The sequence below is a fragment of the Gossypium hirsutum genome, chromosome D10 (assembly GCF_007990345.1).
Source record: "Gossypium hirsutum isolate 1008001.06 chromosome D10, Gossypium_hirsutum_v2.1, whole genome shotgun sequence".
NCBI classification, from domain to species: domain Eukaryota; kingdom Viridiplantae; phylum Streptophyta; class Magnoliopsida; order Malvales; family Malvaceae; genus Gossypium; species Gossypium hirsutum.
The window spans coordinates 41,699,263-41,717,076 of record NC_053446.1 but is presented as its reverse complement, the minus strand read 5'-3'; the positions used below and the strand labels follow the sequence as shown (position 1 = coordinate 41,717,076).

The window sequence follows — 17,814 nt, the reverse complement described above, 5'->3', positions numbered from 1 at the left end:
ATTTTGAATTTTGTGTTAGAAATAAAAGGTTTAGAAAATTAGAATTATTGTCTGAGGCATGAATATCTTTGTACTTTGTGGATTTACGTATTCCCAGAGTTTAACAAACATTTCTATTAACTAGCTAAAATTGTAAAAGGAAACTTTTGGGAAAATAGGAAGTGTTTGAAAGTGAATGTGGAGAATAAATTGGTTGAAAGATTTTGAAGGCTGTCAGGGTATTTACAGGAGTTTCATTAGCTAAATATAACAAAAGTAAGTTTATTGAATTAGTTAAAAATAGTTTGAAGACTTAACTAAAAATAGCTTCATTGAGTTAAGTTATTTTTAACTTTCGCTAAATATAGGTATTATAAGTCAAAGAAAATCACTTTTCTTAAACTCTCAAAAAATTCAGGAAAAAGTAATTTCAAAAACAAAAGGACTCAAATATACATTACATTAGTCTTTTCGGTCCCACCCTCTCAACTTGATTCTTACTAAATATAATAATTTATAAATAAGGGTCTCAAGGTAATGCAAAACTTGCGCAATTCTTTGAAATATATAAAACTTTCAACACTTTAGTCATTACTTTTCAAAATTCAATAAAATTATTGTTTTTGGACAAAATAATTGATTGTACCGTTAACATTTTAACAATGCTAATGTGATAGTCTGTGTGATAATCCAAGTGCACTTCATAAATCAAAAAATAAAAAAAATATCGCGTCAATAGTGAAGTACACTTTGAGATTTCATATCAATCCTTTTAAAATTTTAAAAATCTAAACAACTTTTTTTATCCACAAAAATAATAACTTAACTAAATTTAAAAAAAAATTAAGGACCAATATAATAAAAATTAGAACCAAAAATAAAAATTAAAAGAATTTATCGTTCTAATTAAAATTAAATTCTATTAATTAATAGTAATAATCTCTTCTTGCCAAGTCTCCAAATTAAAGAAATTAAAGAAAAGTTTTTGTTAGGTTTACATTGTTCCTTCGATTTTCATTTTTATTAATTATAGATTTTAGAAAGTATTAACAAAACACAAGAAGTAGTCATGGTTTAAAAAAATATACCGAATAGAAGATTCAACCAATCTAAAAATATTAAAAAATATATGTCAATAATTAATTAATCAAAATATAAAAAATGAAAACATAAAAATAATATAAATTAAGTTTAAAAGGTTAAATATATATTTTGGGTACCTGAATTTGGCTTCAAATTTAAATGGTATCTAAATTTTTTATCCAATTAGGTACCTAAACTTTACTTCAAGACTCAATTAAATACCTAACATTTTTTTTGTCTAACTAAATACGTGACCTCAAGGTTGAATGTGCATGTTAATTCAAAATAAAAATACGAAAATAATAATAAAAAAGAGATTTTAGGAGCCGGTTATTTCAGTTTTAATTAAAAAAAAATCATTTCAAAGTAAGCAGTCAGTCCAACAACGGAGGCATCCAAATGAAAAGCCAAAATTTAGGGAAATATGTCTTTCGAAAAGATTACATAATTTCCTTTGAGACACCTTTCTTCTCCTTCTTATTGTTTTGCCTAAAGAACCCTCTTTTCTTTTTCTCTGGAAAGTCAAATAACAGCGTTAAGTTACAACGTTAACACCGACGAACCAGCTTTCATTTATTAACAATACTTCAATCAATAAACATTCTCAAACATATACCAAAACCCACAACACTGAGACAGAGCGATAAGACAAAAGCAAAGTGGTTTCAGTTTGTTCATTAGATCGGACCATAAGTGTAAGTAATTTACCACATTGATTGCATGCATGTGAAAAAAAAATGTGAGTTCTTTTGTTTGTTTGTTTGTTTGGGACGGTTTCTTTGTTTGATCTCAACTTCTTTTTGATTTGGGGGTATTACACCTTTGTTTTGTTTTACAGTATTTACAATAATCTAAAAGTTTTTTGAGGGATATGGAATGTTGGTTTGTGTTAGATTTGAATTTTAATAACTATGATGTGAAATGCCAGTTTACTTGAGTTGAAATTTTGGATTGTTTTAAGAAACCCAGATTTGTTTATGCATAGCATTTCAGATTCTATTCTTCTTTTGATTCTCCAGTAGCCTTGAAGTGCATATCTGTGTTTTAACTAGGTAGTATATTAATTTTCTTTAGTGTTATATATGATTACGTATTACAGTCTTGGTGTGAACAGTGTTGATTTTGGAACCAATCTGAAATTTTGGATTTCCTTTGATTCTAAATTCAAATGATTTTGCTCTGACAGAACTCCAAATCGTGTTCTCTATTCTTTTTCCTATGTTTTGATATTTTGGTATGGCTTTTGACCTATGATTGTTGTTTATTTATTTAATTGAGTTGGTTAATTGGACTCTTATGATAATTATGGACAAAGCACGCCTTTTTAATAAATGCAAATGATTTTTTCTTTTTTGTACAATGGAAAGGATTGTAGATGTTGAGATTTGAATCCAGACCATCTAAATTCTAACTTTTAAGAGTGGCCGCATAAACCAAATCTTAATGATATATATCTATACTATTCCTTCTATTCCATGTTTCGTTGGGATGATTGAGATCATCTTTCTAGAAGCAAATTTATGTGCCAGCTGCGTCTAAAGATTATTGGTTGATTGCTCTGAAATAGCATGTTTTCTATCAATCTAAATGGTGATTGAACTTGTTGATGGTTTTATGTAAATTAGCATCAATATAGAGATTCTTATGGCAATGCGGATGTTGCGATTGAAATGTGCAGCTCAATGGGTGTAGAAGTTACAAACATCTGCATGGACAAGCAATCAGATTGTGCTATAGTTTACTCGAATGGTGTTTCAAATGATGAAACATTTCATAGTCATCACAATGCCATGCGGTCATATACGGATGGGGATCCCGAGCTCCAAGGTACAGATGAAGGCACCGAAGCAAAAGAATATGAGGTGAAGGAATGCACTACTGAAGATTCAGTTGTGAAATCTGAACAAAGTCAAATTGAGAATGCCAAGGAAGAGCAGAGCATGTTAAACTCCAATCTATACGCTGGCCTGCCTGAGGATGAGGTCAAACATGAAACTGCCAGAACAAAGAATAATAAAACGAGAGTATCCAAACATGTATCAAAACCTGCTGCAGCAAATGTTCGAACGAAGCACACTGTTCCGCAGCCATTTGCCCTTGCAACTGAAAAGCGTGCTTCATCTGGACCTCGTCCTGCTGTGTCTGAAGCTAATGCTGGAACTGGTTTGAACAAATCTTCTAGCATAAATTGTGCACTTCATCTAAACACAAGAAAACAGAATCAGGTAACTTTCTTCATAAAGATATCTTTTTCTTTAAAGTCCATGGTTCATTTGAGTGCATAGTAATAAATTTTACTTAAGGCACAGGCTTTATGATGTTTTAAATGTATTAGAAGCTGCATAAATTGATAATAACTACAAACTTCTCCTCTGGAACTTTGATTTCTATTGACATCATTTTTCTGTAATTGTTCCTAATGGAAACGTGAAGCAATCACACTGTGCCTCGATTAGTAGCTTGTCCTTTCTGTTCTTTTTTCTTTTGAAGTATAAATTCGAAATGGAAATCATGGCTCGAAAAGGTAATAATGTATTCAGCAGAAAATCTAGATTGATCAACTACTCAAGATTTTCCTTTTCTTTGTTTCATTCCCTCATAGTTGCTCATGAAGCGTCTATATGTTTGGCAGCAGCCCCAATTGGTCTTGAGGAAGCCTCTGCAACCTAATAACAAGAAGCATTCTGATGATGATGAATCTTATTCTGTTACTTCTCTGTATCCTCTTTCTTCCTGGATTTAAGTTCATACATGCTTTTTCTATACGTGTTTGGTTTTATATGTCTTTGACATGCAGTCCTCCTGTGCATTCATATACTTTCTTATATGTAGGGTTTCTTCTGTTTGAAAAAGGGGGATTTTGAATTCTTGATATCATATTCTAACATGTCCACACATGTTGCTGTCGTAATTGTTAAAAGATTTGTTCAATTGACGGAAAAGCTTGTCAAATTACGAGCACTAACCTATAATTAAATGGAAATGTTTATAGTTATAAAATTGTGAAAAATGCTTTTAGATTGGACATGGACACTGCATGCCCATGGCAAAGCATGAGATCATCTCTCTGACGATAATCACTGATGTTATCCCTTGACTGTACAAAGCACTTTGGTGTCTTCCCAGACTGCCAAGCCGAAGTCAACTGTTGCATCAGCACCTACATTTCGATGTTCTGAACGTGCAGAGAAAAGGAAGGAGGTATTGTCTTGACTTTGACATGCTAAAATGCATCTGCCTTAACTTTAGCATCCAAATGCATGTGCATTTGCAAATCCTTGTCTCACTTTGTTGTTTTCTTGTAGTTCTATTCAAAACTGGAGGAGAAACACCAAGCTCTGGAAGCTGAGAAAACCCAAAGTGAAGCAAGGACTAAGGTGCAACAGCTCACCATGCTACTTACACATCTCTCTTTTGTCTACTAGTTTTAATTTACTGTTTGAGGCAGATGATTATAGTTCGAAATAACCCCAAGAATGGTAATTCTGTTATTTCCTTTTTGCTTTTTTCCTGATAAAAAGTTTTGAAAATTTTCAAGGAAGAGATGGAGGCAGCCATCAAGCAATTCAGAAAGAGTTTGACATTCAAGGCAAGCCCCATGCCAAGCTTCTACCATGAGGGACCACCACCAAAAGTTGAACTGAAAAAGGTATACTGCAGATTTGTATTAATCTTTATATGACATTTAGCCTGGTTCAAACAGCTAATTCACTATTTAAATTTTGATATGCTGCTTTGTGTGGATGTCAGATGCCACCAACTCGTGCAAAGTCCCCAAAGCTAGGTCGAAGGAAGAGCTGCAGTGGTCCAGTCAGTTCAAGTCAGGGAGACAAGGTAAAAGGTACTTCTCATCACAAAAATCGTCACAGTTTGGGTAGTCAAAGAGAAGCCATTATTGCCACCACATTCGGTTCAGCAAACAAAAAGAATCAAAACAATGTCCCGAATGGAAACTCTCCTTTGGAATTCAAAGATGAGTCTTCGAAAGCACAAGAGATGAGTGAGTTGGTTCCACCCGACGCAAATGGCTACATTGACTTGGACATTAATTTCCTATCTTGAGTTTCTGGTGAGTTTTCTAATTTAAGGGAAACACTTATTCCCTTATTTTCTTGTGACTGCACTAAAGAATGTTTATTCTGTTTTCTTAAAACTGCAAAGACTTGTTGCTCTTTATTGTTATTAAGTGTAAATTCCTGTAAGTTATAACGTGGTTAATATATATATATAATGTTCCTGATCTGTTGTAATATTTCACAAAGTCAAGAGACTCCACTTCACTTATTTGAACAATTCAATAAATTTTTTCTTAAATTTCAATCTCTTCGTGTAGAATCTTTGGCTAACACTGACAATCTTATTGCATTTCCTTGGTGTTTGTCTGCTAAAATAGACATTGGAAATGACTCGAATTTGCTACTAGTTGACTCAACCGGACTTATTGTTTCTACTTCTATCTCTGTGATGTAGAATTGTAGAAGAGCAAAAGTACTAACTATTATCTAAACTTATGAACGCGGTGACGATTGTGTACTTGAATTGTTTCTTTTCTTTTGGTTGCCTGGGAAGAGTTGTGCTTGTTGCCTCCATTAAGAGATGAAAGAACGAAAGACAAAGTAAGGTGGAGGGGCCATTAAAGCGGTGCTTTGTTAGGGTGGAAATTTTGCTTTTTATGGATTGAAAATATGATCATTGAAAGTTCATAAAGGAGACAAAGATGCCCATGGGGCCTATAGAACATTGTTTTGGTGGATATATGTACTGGTTTTATTAAAATAAAGTAATTTAATAGTTTACATACAAATATTAATAAAGAAAAATATAAGAAAATTTTTAAAGTTTTTTTTTTGGTGAATTTTTTTAAAAGTTGAACTCATATAAGTATATAAAAATAATGAAATAAAAATAAAATAAAATTCAAATATAAATGTAATAATATAATAAAAAATAAAATACTTGTTGAGCGTTTTAGAGAGTCCTTTTCATATGGGTTAAACTATATTTATATGATATGGTTACCGTTCATATATGTGACATCGTAGGTAGGTTACAATGCACGTCGACACGTACCTTACTCTAGGGTTAACACGTGTTTATACAATGTGGGTTTGCCGTTATGATGGTGTGAACATACATCGTGCGGTCTCATAGAATTATACGATGTGGGTTTTCCTATATGATGATGCGAACCTACATCGTGTAGTCTCATAGAAGGGTATGCGAACTTGAAGTGCGAATCATGTAGAGTATGGGTCAAGACCCAGTCGGGTAACAGATCAGTAATAGTGAGTATCATAACAAATTTTCCCCTACCTAGTTCGAAGAAGAGTTATAAAGTGACTTTCTTTGAACCTGATTTTATGAGATGAGAGGTCATAGAAGGAGAAGCTTATTAGATACACCTTATGTTTTAACTTGTAACGTACACTTCGCCACGTATTAAGAAGTGGTACAACTGTACGTAACTAATTGCGCCCTTATTCTCGGATACATGAATCGTTAAAGTGCAAAAACCCTTTTAAAAAGAAGTTACCTGAGCCCTAAAAATTACACTGTTTGAATTCGAGATTTTGGAGGAGAAACCATTTTTGAGAAGAACAATTTCAGAGATAATTTCCTTAAAATTTCCATAATTCTTGCGATTTTTTTTAGGTTTATTAGAATACAATAGTTAGGACTAGAGGAAGCAGTCGTGCTACTTAGGACATCCCTTCACAACGTCGTGAAGTGAGTACTCCGGTGGAAGCAAAGACTTATGTTTGCACTATGAAGGAAGAATAAATGAATCATGTTTTGGTTGCTCGGGGGATTCAAATACCCAACTTTGCTTCCAACTTCTCAATCACTGAAGGATTAAATCGATTGAGCGATACCACCGATAAGAGTTTTTTTACTCCCACTGCATGTGATAGAGGCATGTTTCCATTTACCACTTTACTCCTTTCATATTCTCGATGAATACATGATAACTTCGGGATAGTTATCTAGCTTTTCGTGATGGCTCGCAATGACATATTTCATTGAATGCAGTCAGCGGGAGTAAATGTCATTAATCACCATTTTTCAGAACTTGTACCAAAAGAAAGCGTGCAATTGAGGGGGTTCAGTAGGTTTATTTTATTTTTCTACTCATGAAGATGTAGAATCAATAATTTCAAACTGGTATTCGAACCTTCACCTAAACTATTGCAAGTACATACAGGTTAAATACAAGCTTAATGGTGGCTTTGACTTTCCAACTGAATGGTCGATATCTAGTAAGGGTATATGTATGAAGAAGCGATAGATTATGTCTGAAGTAGGTTAGGGACAATATTACATACTTCGCAATGGTTATGTACTAGATTTGGAGGAAGTGCTAATTGTCAGAAACGTGTTTCAGCACTGCCTCTTAAATCTAAGTCCCAATGGATGGAGGTAAGTTGATGCTGATAATGATGCAAACACCATTAGAGTGCTACTCGCACAGTTCGCATGGCCACACGGAGCTACTGATTACTTGGGGCTTTTACTGTTAGAGAGAAAAGAGGAACCTAAGAATTATTTTTATAGCTTTTGTAAATTAAAGCCTCATTTGTGGTCTTCGAAACCTTCAAGGGATCTAGAAAATGGTGTGAATCGCCTTATGCTAACTATTGATGTTGATAATACACTTGTTGGTAATGCAGACACAGTTCGCGGTGTTGAAGAAAGTTTAAAAGAATCTATTAGTTTATCTAGAGAGATCGGTGAATACATGGACGTACAATCTTTTATGCAGAATGTGCGAGGTGGTCCCTTTGGTATTGCTGTTAGGGAAGTGAGTGCGAACAGTAGAAAGAAATTGAAGACTATTACAAGAACTGCTAACATCGTACTGAGTAGAAGATGAGGGTAGTCCAACAAGGGAGCTTTGTTGAAAGAAAGAAAAAGATCGTGTTGCAATATCTAGCGATGTGGCCCTTATTGCTATAGTCTTTGCTACAATTCCATCTCATCCCAACTCTCCTGCTAATCCTCAACCACCATCAATACCACCAACTGATGATACATTCGGGGTAATTGTTGATTATTTCCCTCTTGGTGGTTCCACGAAGTTCACGGCTTCTGGTGGTAAGTTGGGAAAATTGTTTCTATGGCGCAAGCATCTCAGCATACAAAAGTTTCCTTACAGTCCTAATGAGGTGAGTAAGAAGTGGAAAAATGCTATGTCTGAGGAAGCAAAAGAGCATGTTTGCCTTTCTAGCTCATCCAGCTGTACAATGAAGTCCTCTTTATAAGAGCTTATACTGCCTCTCCAAGTGATTTTGGCTGAGGTTGACATGTATAGTGTAGGGCTCGCTGAAGGTATTGGCGAAGTAGAAGCAAAGAAGAAAGAGATGGAAAATGCTTATCAGTCTACTACGGGAGCACTAAAAAAGGTTCACAAAGTACATAATAATTTGGATGAAGAAAACAAAAAGCTAGTGGAGCAGAATAGAAGGCTACATGAGCGTCTCACCCTTGCTAAGAAAGATATTGCAAAGTTACATAGAGAGATCGTAGGTAAGCGAGCTGATAAGGATGTCTTGGAAGCAATCATGAAGAAGATAGATGAGCAACAAAAGGTTACCATGGCTAATATGAGGAAGGAGCACGAAGAGGCTTTGGAGAAGTATAAAAATGAAACCATGCAAAGCTTTCAAGAGTACTTACCATATTTGAAGTCTAACTTCCTATTGCATGCCCAAGTAATAAGTGGTCCCTTCACTGCTCGCGGGGTAAACTTTGACGCCCTTAGTCACCTCACAGGTGTTTCGTTGGATTTTGATATTCACTTCCCTTTTGGAGTAGCTTGGGAGGAATTTGTAGAAAAATGGAAAAATTTCAGCGAGCTTTACTTTACTGAGAATCCTGCTGAAACAAATGTAGCTCCCATTACTGGACATGAAGAGGATGGAAATGAAGGAGAAGGAGAAGGTGAAGGAGAGGATGAATGGGTCGTTGAACCCCAAGATACCAGCACTAACTCCTAATTTTATTATTTTTATTGTACTTGTCTCTTTTTTATTTAAAATGAAAAATCCATGTTTATTTTGTATTGAAACGATGTGATGTTTAATTGTAAACTTATTTTAGCAAACTGCATAATCAAGTTGTCATCACAAATGAGTCAACAAATATAACATAGAGACGACTAAATTGGATAGGATTTTCGTGATCTTAAATTGAATGAATTTAGGTTGCAATATTAAATCAACAAACATTAATAATATTAGTTGCGATCTTAAATCAGCTAGCTGTTTGGAGAAGTGATTTTAAATCAATTGACTAAAATAAAATTATTCATGATCTTGAAATTAAATGAACTTAGGTTGCTTTCTTGAATCAGTGAACCTTAATAATATCAACCACGATATTAAATCAATGATCTGTTCATAGTAACGATATTAAATTAGCTAACTCGAATAAAATTGTTCATGATTTTGAATCTAATGAACTTAGGTTGCGATCTTGAATCAGCGAACCTTAATAATATCAATTGAGATATTAAATCAGCGAGATGTTTGCAGTAGGAATATTAAATAAGCTAACACGAATAAAATTGGTCATGATTTTGAATTGAATGAACTTAGGTTGCGATCTTGAATCAACGAACCCTAATAATATCAACTACGATATTAAATCAACAAGCTGTTTGGAGTAGCGATGTTAAATTAGCTATCTCAAAGAGAATTTTTCATGATAGTTAAAGTAGACAACATTTGCAAATGTATCTTTATTAAAAAAAATGATAGATCATTCATACATAATATATCTTTAAGTGGCGTGCATGCCATGTATGTGGTAGAATATGGCTCTCCATTTTTTGCTATTTTGTAAGCTCCATAGGCTATCTTTTCTACCACTCTATAAGGTCCTTCCCGATTTGGGGTCATTTTTCCTTATTGCGGTGTTAGAAAACTGGCTTCAGTATTTTTTAAAACAAGATCACCTACTTGAAACTGCTTATTCTTGACTTTGGAATTATAATATCGAGCAACTTGGCTCATGCAACATTTCTAATATCTGTTGTCTCCCTAACTTCATCGATGAGATCTAAGTTGAGTTGAATGACCTCCTGGTTGGAACTTTCCTCAAAATAAGTTGTTTTGTGAGATCGCAGGATTATCTTAGTAGGGATCACTGCTTCTGCCCCATAAACAAGTGAAAATGTTGTCTCTGCAATTGTTGTGTAACACCCCGGTTTTGGCGAGTATAAGGTTTGATGTATAGTTTTACGGTAATATGATGGGCGGAGAAGGCTTCACCTAAGTGCCTTTTTTCGACGAATAGAGCTGGCGTATAAAATAATGTAGTTAAGTTAATAAAGGTTCCTTATCAAGTGGCTATATTAGTTGGAATAAGACCAGCAGTCACGTAAAATGGTATTGAGAGTTTGATTTCGCGCTAGAGTTATGGTGCGACCAATTATTGTGGTACTGTGTAAGTTAAGTTGCAAGGTAAACTAGTCAGGAACTAACTAAATGTGAATCAGAATACTTAAAAGATAAGTGAATACTTGTAATGCCTCGAATTTTGGGCCTAGAAGTATTGAGCCTTGAGCTTGGAAGAGGATAGGAGACTACTTTTAGATATTTTAGTGTGCAAGTGAGTAACACAAATTGCATGTTTGGTTGAGTGGCTAAGTGATTTGAGCGTATTTGTGAGTGCTTGAGAAGCCTGGCTCAAGTCTGGCCTTTGGAAAAATTTTAATTTTTGGGTTTTTAAGGGAACTTGGATGTTAGCTTACAGGATTTATAATTATTTGTGGTTATTTTATGACGCAAAGATAGGGGATGGTTTGGTGGCAAGTTGGCGTGCTATTTCTAGTAGGGGACTAGAGTTTGAGTCTTACTGTATGCAAATGAGATTATATATTTTGTTCATGAGGAAGCAGAGTTGGTGTTGGATTTGAACTCTGTTGTTGGAGAGTTTGAATTGGTCTTGTGAGTTGGTTGTAGAGGATATCAATGAGGGATAAGGGGAGAAAATCAAGGAGAGGGAGGTGGAGATTTTCAAGGAGTTTGGAGGCTTGAGAAGTTGTGCCAAAATAGGTTTCTTGCTCTTGGAAATTCGACTAGGGGCTTTTGTTTGGTATATCCGAAGTGCTAGAGTGGTTTTCTTGGCTAGCTCTTTTGTATGTTGCCGTTTTGTCTCTCCTTTTTAACTTTAGTTTTTCTTTCTTTCTCTAAAAGAAATCGAATACTGTTTTTTCTCTGCTTGAAACTTCCTACTCATCTCTTCTTTAATCATTTTCTGCTATAGTCGACCCTTTCTTTTACTTTCATCTCTACTTCTTTTCTAATTCTATTTTTCCTTTATTTGTTAGGCCGAATTCTCATACTCTCTCCTTCTCAAATCTCTTTGTTCTTCTTGTTTCGGGCCGAATCTTCCTGACTAACTATTATCGAAATACATTTGTTTTATTGGTAAGGGGGTGTTACAACCACTTTATTATTTCGTTCTTAGTTAAATTTCTTTTGGCTCTATTAAAAAGCTTCGGTTTTCCCTTTTCTTTCTCTTGGGGGCCGAATGTATGGTTTTTTTTAACAACTTTTGATCTACCGAATCATGTTAGGAGGGGGATACGCCCTTGATCAGCAGTGAGGCGCTAGTATCTGTTAGATCTAGCAAGGTGAGTTTTTGTGGTTTAGTAAATAAAGTTTATGGATTAAGAGCATGCGTAATCTTGTATTGTGTTGGTTATAGGTTTTGTGCTCCAGATTATTCGCACTCTTCGTTGTTGCAATCAGGTGTGTATTTGTATGCGGTATTTAATGATCAGCTGAAAAGTTGAAAGTATGTGTTGTTACACTGCTATGACTGTAGATCGATAAAATATCGAAAATTCAGAAATATGGCTATGATGCCACACGAGCATGCGATCGTGCGTGTCGTGAACTGAGCCTACGAACATGGGCGTTAGTCTGTAGAGGCCACCATGAGCACTCTCGTGGTCTTGGGCTGTTCTGGGCCTCATTGGGCCGAAATGGGCTGTGTGGGCCTAGTGGGCTTATGGGCCACACGAATAAAATGTATGTGATGGGCCGAAATGGGCTGTGACGTTTGCATGGCTAGGGATGTTATGGGCTTCAGTGGGTTGAAATGGGCCGCGTGGGCTTAATGGGCTTGTGGGCCCCCACAGGTAAAATCCTCGGTAAGTGATCATTGATAGGTTGGTTTATGAGGCTCGTGATGCCGTATGTGAATCTGAACTAAATGGGCCACACGAGCGTGTAGGCCCACTTGGGCCCATATACACTGTTCTGGCTGTGTAGGTTATCTGAGATGCTCAAAGTGACGATAGACCTTTTAGGAGGTCGTAATAAGTACCGAGACCCTAATATTTGTAAAATGATTGTAATGCCCCTAGAGGGTAAATGACTATTTTGCCCCTCGAGTGTAAATGATTGATTTGTCCGTGATGTAAATAATGATTTGTTTGTGATTTAAATGGCTGATTTGTCTGTGATTGGTATGACTGATTTATCTGTGATTTGTATGACTGATTCTAAGCATGGCATTTTGCATAACGACATACTGCATGGGGTTGGGATACTGTTATGATACTATTATGGAGGAAGTACTGTACTGATGGCTCTGCCACAATAACTGTTACTGGTGGCTTGGCCACTTATACTATTACTGGTAGTTTTGCTACGATACTGTTACTGGCATCTTTGCTGCGATGCTACTAGTGACTTTGTGCTGATCATATTACCGTTACTAATGGCCGTGTGCCGATCATATCACTTCTACTGATGGCTTTGTGCCAATCATATTACTGTACTTATGGCTTGTAGCCATTCTATTTATAGCTTATAGCTATCCTGTTTACAGCTCTTAGCTATTCTGGTTACTAGCAGCTTTGTTGCGATACTGATTAGTACCGCAATCTGTGCTAATATTGGTGTGTTAGTTGGGTGGGTTGATTTTATCCCCACATGGTGTGTTGGTTGGTAGGGGTGGTGTGTTGGCTGGATTGGGATGGGTTGCATGATTGAATTGTTGCATTTCTATTACTGATTTTGTCACTGTATTGGGTTTAGGCCCACATGTATTCTATTTCTAATTCTGATACTGTAATGGGCTAAGATGACCCACACTACACTTTTACTGTTTTGGGCTAAAGCCACATAGTTCTGTTACTGAAAAGGGCTTAGGCCCAAATTGTTACTACTTATATTACTGACTGAATGATAGGGGATTACGCACTGAGTTTTTGTAAATTCACCCCGTTTTAACCTTTCAGGTAATCCCCAAAGTTAGACGGTTTAGAGCTGCGAGGGACACGGAGAGGGCAACACAACTATACATGTTTTATTCTGTTTTGCTCATTTACTTAAGCAATTTGATTTTGATTCGGGTTGTAATAAGGCCTCTATAATTTCCAGATTTTAAATTTGGGTTTTGATGTGATTGTGATTTATATCTGCTAGAAGTAGAACATGGTTTTCCAAAACAATAACTGTTTTTTTACGCTAGTTTCCGCACCTCAATTTCTAAGTATCACGTTTTCGTAAATCATTTGCTTTAAATTAAGCTTCCAAAACAATAAGGTTTTGAAGGTAATAACTTTTTAATAAACCTCGATTGAAAATAAACAAACGCAAACTGAGATTTTATACAAGTTTTAAATGACGAGAAGTTTGAAATTTTAAGAAGGGTTTTAATGAAAACATGGTTTTCGAAAAACACTTCAATGTGACACGCTAGATTCGGGCCTAAGTTCTAGGCCGAATTTGGGGTGTTACAATACTTAATTAAGTTTCTCAAAAGTTGTAGACTTTTTATAAGATAGTTCAGTAATGGTGTGACATTTGTCAAGTTATAATAAAGATTTAGATTATTAAAATAGATGTTCAATTTGGGAAAGGGGAGTTCTTTTCTTCTTTCTTCTAAGATAATGTTATCTAAGACTTGAGGAACATAAGGAATTTATTTAAGTTGAAATAGAGATCCTGGATTTTATCTGTGATTACTCTCTATCAAGGTAAATTTTATGAGTCTGCATGTTGTGCTATGTAAGAGTGGGTCTGAATGAATGCATGAATAGTAAAATGAAGGAGTAAGGCTTTGTATAAGGTTCATCTGGGTCTAAAATGATAGTATGGTTACTTGAATGAGCTTTAATAGTGTTTCTCTATTTTATAAACCGTGGTTACTGCAATACCTTGATGAAGGTTGGATTTAGAGTTTAAATTGCTATATGTGATTATCAGTCAGGTGACTCTTTAAGCTGACTCTTTCATGAAATATTTCTGTAGAAATTGATTGAATAATGAAACCAAAGCTAGAAAGATATAGTATGATGGTAATGTAGCTATACGAGTGATTGTTGAATAGAATGCGTGCTATGATATGGAATCTGAGAAGTTTAGGTTTGGTTACATATGTGTGTCTCAGATGTGTTATGAGGTATGATTTGTCAAAAATATGAGTGTGATTTGTGTCATGCACGAATGGTCTGTGAAGCGAGTCTATGTTTATCTCCACGATATTATTTAAAAGGGGCTATCGAGACTTTAAACACGAATTCTAAAAGGAAAAGTCCATGGCGATGGCACCCTCTGAAGAGGAAAGGAAGGTTATTACCCAATGGTGTTCCCTGTGTGTTTCAGGATAATGATGGGCAAACCTTACGTAGTATGAGTCTAGACGAATCCATATCATAAACACACTTGGAAAGGAACGTCTTTGTGGTGTAATAAGAGAGGAATGCATTTTTTGCAATATAAAAGGAACACCTTGTGGCATAATATGGAAAGAACGCCTTTGTGGCAGATTATAAAAGGAATTCTTTTATGGAAAACTCCAGGAGGAACGCCTTTGTGGCGCACTCTTAAGAATCACCTTAGCGGCGACCCGTAAATAAACAACCTGTGTAGCAAATTCTGACATGAAAGCCTTTGTGATAGATTATGAATGAACGACTTTTGTGGCGAGTCCTGCAAGAATAACTTTTATGGCGCACTCCAGATGGGTTGCTCTAGTGGCGTGTTCTAGAAAGGCTTTCAGTATTGAACTACGAAGGACATCCTTGTGACGAGTTCTGTGCTAAGTAATTGGCGAGCTTTGTATTGCCCTTAAACATAAACAGGGAAGTCAGAAGTATGAATTGTACATATAGAGTATATAGTAAGGTAGGCCAAAAAGACTAAGGCTCGGTTGGAGATAGTGAATTGAAGAGATACGGTGAACTAATGAACTAGTATTGAGATGGGTTTTGAACAAAGACGTACCTTTGTACATTCAAAGGACGTACCTGTTACCTATGTATGGGCTTCTCCTTGATTCACGATGAGGTGATGGCTCAGAGATTTAGAGAGTTTAAGTAAAGTATCAGAGACAATGAAGAGAAGGAAATAGTCTCAGAATAAGGTATGGCAACAGACGTGTATAAGAAAATAGACTTTGAGGAAATATTCGCCAAAGGAAAAGTTAAAGGTTAAGAACGATGAGATTGTCGGACTAAAATATCGGTTGCTATATGTGAATATGACCCAGGTAAAAGATGTTGCCCTCACTAAGTTCTTATGAACTTCTATATGTGTTATGTTACAGGTGTGATGTTTTGGATCTGCACTAAGAGGGACGATGCTAGGATTACGCCAAGAAGCGGTGTATCAAGTTATTATGCATACAGAACGAGCTTGGTGGGGGGTCCAAAGATTAAAATTCTCCTTAGAAATCCATACTTGGGTATTTGTAATAAATTTGGGTTTCAATTTGGATATCATTGTAATTTAATTACCTCGTGTTGTATTTGTATTTACTTATGTATTTTAGTTTGAAATTTGCAATTAAGTTATCATTATATTTAAACTACATTAGTGCATCAATCTTGTGATTGTATTTGTGCCGTAATACTAAAGGTTTGGGTTCGATCAATCTGATTAGGTGGCGAGTGTTTCAAGTTTGATATCAGAGCCTGATTTAGTCGGTTCTCAGATTATGAATATGAAGAAGTTCTGTATGCATAGTACGCTGAACCTGGTAGAGCTCCTCAAGTATGTTGATAACTATCTTATCATGAGATCAATGTGTTAAAAATGGCTTAATGAAGAAAAATGATAATAAAAAAAAGATAAAAAAGAGATAAATGATCGATTCATTAATATGAACAAAAAGGGATGTTACATGAGATAAAGGATAATAAGAAGAAAGACATAATAAAGAGAAATTTAGTCCTCTCCCTCAGTGAGATGTTCTATGGATGCGGCGGGTTTGGTAAGAGGAGCTCCTTTATTTGTTCCACTTCCTCTAGAATTTTCTCTGAGTCATTGAGCTTCTCGGGACTTTTTTCACCCTTTATTTTGGGCGAGTTAGGGATGAAGAAACTAGTAATTTTTTTCCACTTTGACTGGAAGTCTTCCCACACTTCACCATTGGGATTGTAAACATCGAAGCCTAATGAATTTGTAGAGATATCCTTAAGAAAGTCGAAGTCTACCTGGCTCAAGTCCATGGGAGCGGCAACCACTTGGACGTGGAGAACCAAGTTAGCCTTTAACTTTGGCATTGCCTTGGTCAAGCTCTTGGTTGTGTCCTCTTGGTACTTTCGGAAGGCTTCATCATTGGATTGACAAAGGCTATCCAATTTGGCCTCATAGTGTAGCTTCTAGGCTTGGAGTTGATCTCTTAAAGAGGACTTGCCCTTCTCTAATGACTTCACCTTACTCTCTAACAGTTTGCACTTATTGTTTGGGTTCTTATCTTTGAGCTTCCAAGCTATGATGCATGAGTTGAGACGTTTAACTTTTCTTTTAAGGACCTGTTCATTGTAACGTAACTCCTATATTGTCTCACTTTTTGATTTACTTGACTTTTCCAAGCTGGCAACCTTTACTTTGTGGTAATTGTTGAACTCCGGAAGAGTTCTACTCAATAGCCCATATTCCACAGATAAAACATGGGTAGATTTGGCCATTTGTGAGAAAGGAGATGAGTCTGACTTGGGCACAATGTAAAGTTGGAAGACCTCTTTTATTTGCTAATGGATCATGTTGTTTTGGCTCTAGAATATGGAATTTAGAAAAACAGAGGATGACCTTGAAGCATAAAGGTCACGCCAAGGAAAAAAATTATCATTCTCAATAGTGGGAGAGGGTTGTGGTTCAGAGTTTTGGAGATCATAGGTGAATCCAATGGTAATGTTCTTGATGGGATGCTAACAGGTGAAGGACACGTGTTTTGAGCAAGTGAGTTTGCAGTACGGGCGAACTCCATTAGGACTGATGTCACAATAGACAATGATGTCACAATAGACAATGATGTGATAGTAGGAGAAGGGACCTTTGGGTCAGGAAATCCCTTCCTAAGTCTACGCCACTTTGGCTGAGGGGGCTCACTCTTCTTAACAACGAAAGCATCTTCACTAGCTCTAGGCCTCTTTTGGTACTTCTTAGTAACTGGTTTCTTAAAAGGAGCAACTAAAGCACTCTCCTTAGCACTATATTTCTCCAAGATAGCTTTGATATCCATATTCAGTGTCGAGATGATTGAAGTGTGAGATTTTTGATTGAGCCCTGCACCATTAATGTAAGTGTTTGCCTTGCTTGAAAAAGAAGAAGTAGGAGGATGAATATTAGGAGTAATAAGCCAATTGCGGGAAAAAATCCCACAAAATTCATAAAAATAGAATGGGGGTTCCCCTGTACACCTAGTTAAAGTCTGTGCTAAAATAGTATTGCTATTTAATGGCCAAGCTTTTGAAGTTGAAGGCACATTTTAGTTGTCAAACCAACTGAT

At 35.9% G+C, this 17,814-nt stretch overlaps 1 protein-coding gene across 11 annotated transcripts; it reads left to right on the top strand.

Annotated features, from left to right (window-relative positions):
- Positions 1-1,430: 1,430 nt before the first annotated feature.
- Positions 1,431-5,894, top strand: LOC107893278 (protein WVD2-like 3). 11 transcript variants are annotated; one of them, XM_041102342.1, is made up of 8 exons: positions 1,431-1,757; positions 2,741-3,287; positions 3,695-3,780; positions 4,170-4,263; positions 4,368-4,439; positions 4,601-4,711; positions 4,813-5,131; positions 5,533-5,894. In XM_041102342.1, the coding sequence occupies exons 2-7, from the start codon at positions 2,745-2,747 to the stop codon at positions 5,122-5,124; spliced, it is 1,218 nt and encodes a 405-aa protein (XP_040958276.1). In that variant the 5' UTR covers positions 1,431-1,757; positions 2,741-2,744; the 3' UTR covers positions 5,125-5,131; positions 5,533-5,894. The 11 variants fall into 11 exon arrangements, with proteins under 11 accessions (XP_040958276.1, XP_016673718.2, XP_016673725.2 ...); XM_016818229.2 differs by having other exon boundaries at positions 2,688-3,287; positions 3,665-3,780; positions 5,533-5,854; XM_016818236.2 differs by having other exon boundaries at positions 2,688-3,287; positions 3,665-3,780; positions 5,632-5,848.
- Positions 5,895-17,814: the final 11,920 nt, after the last annotated feature.

What these genes read in the sequence shown, in the direction of transcription:
- LOC107893278 (XM_016818229.2), top strand. Translation starts at nt 2,733, where the DNA reads ATGTGCAGCTCAATGGGTGTAGAAGTTACAAACATCTGCATGGACAAG. An exon ending in ACACAAGAAAACAGAATCAG is followed by an intron (nt 3,288 to 3,664) that starts GTAACTTTCTTC and finishes ATTCCCTCATAG; the next exon opens with TTGCTCATGAAGCGTCTATA. An exon ending in GTGCAGAGAAAAGGAAGGAG is followed by an intron (nt 4,264 to 4,367) that starts GTATTGTCTTGA and finishes GTTTTCTTGTAG; the next exon opens with TTCTATTCAAAACTGGAGGA.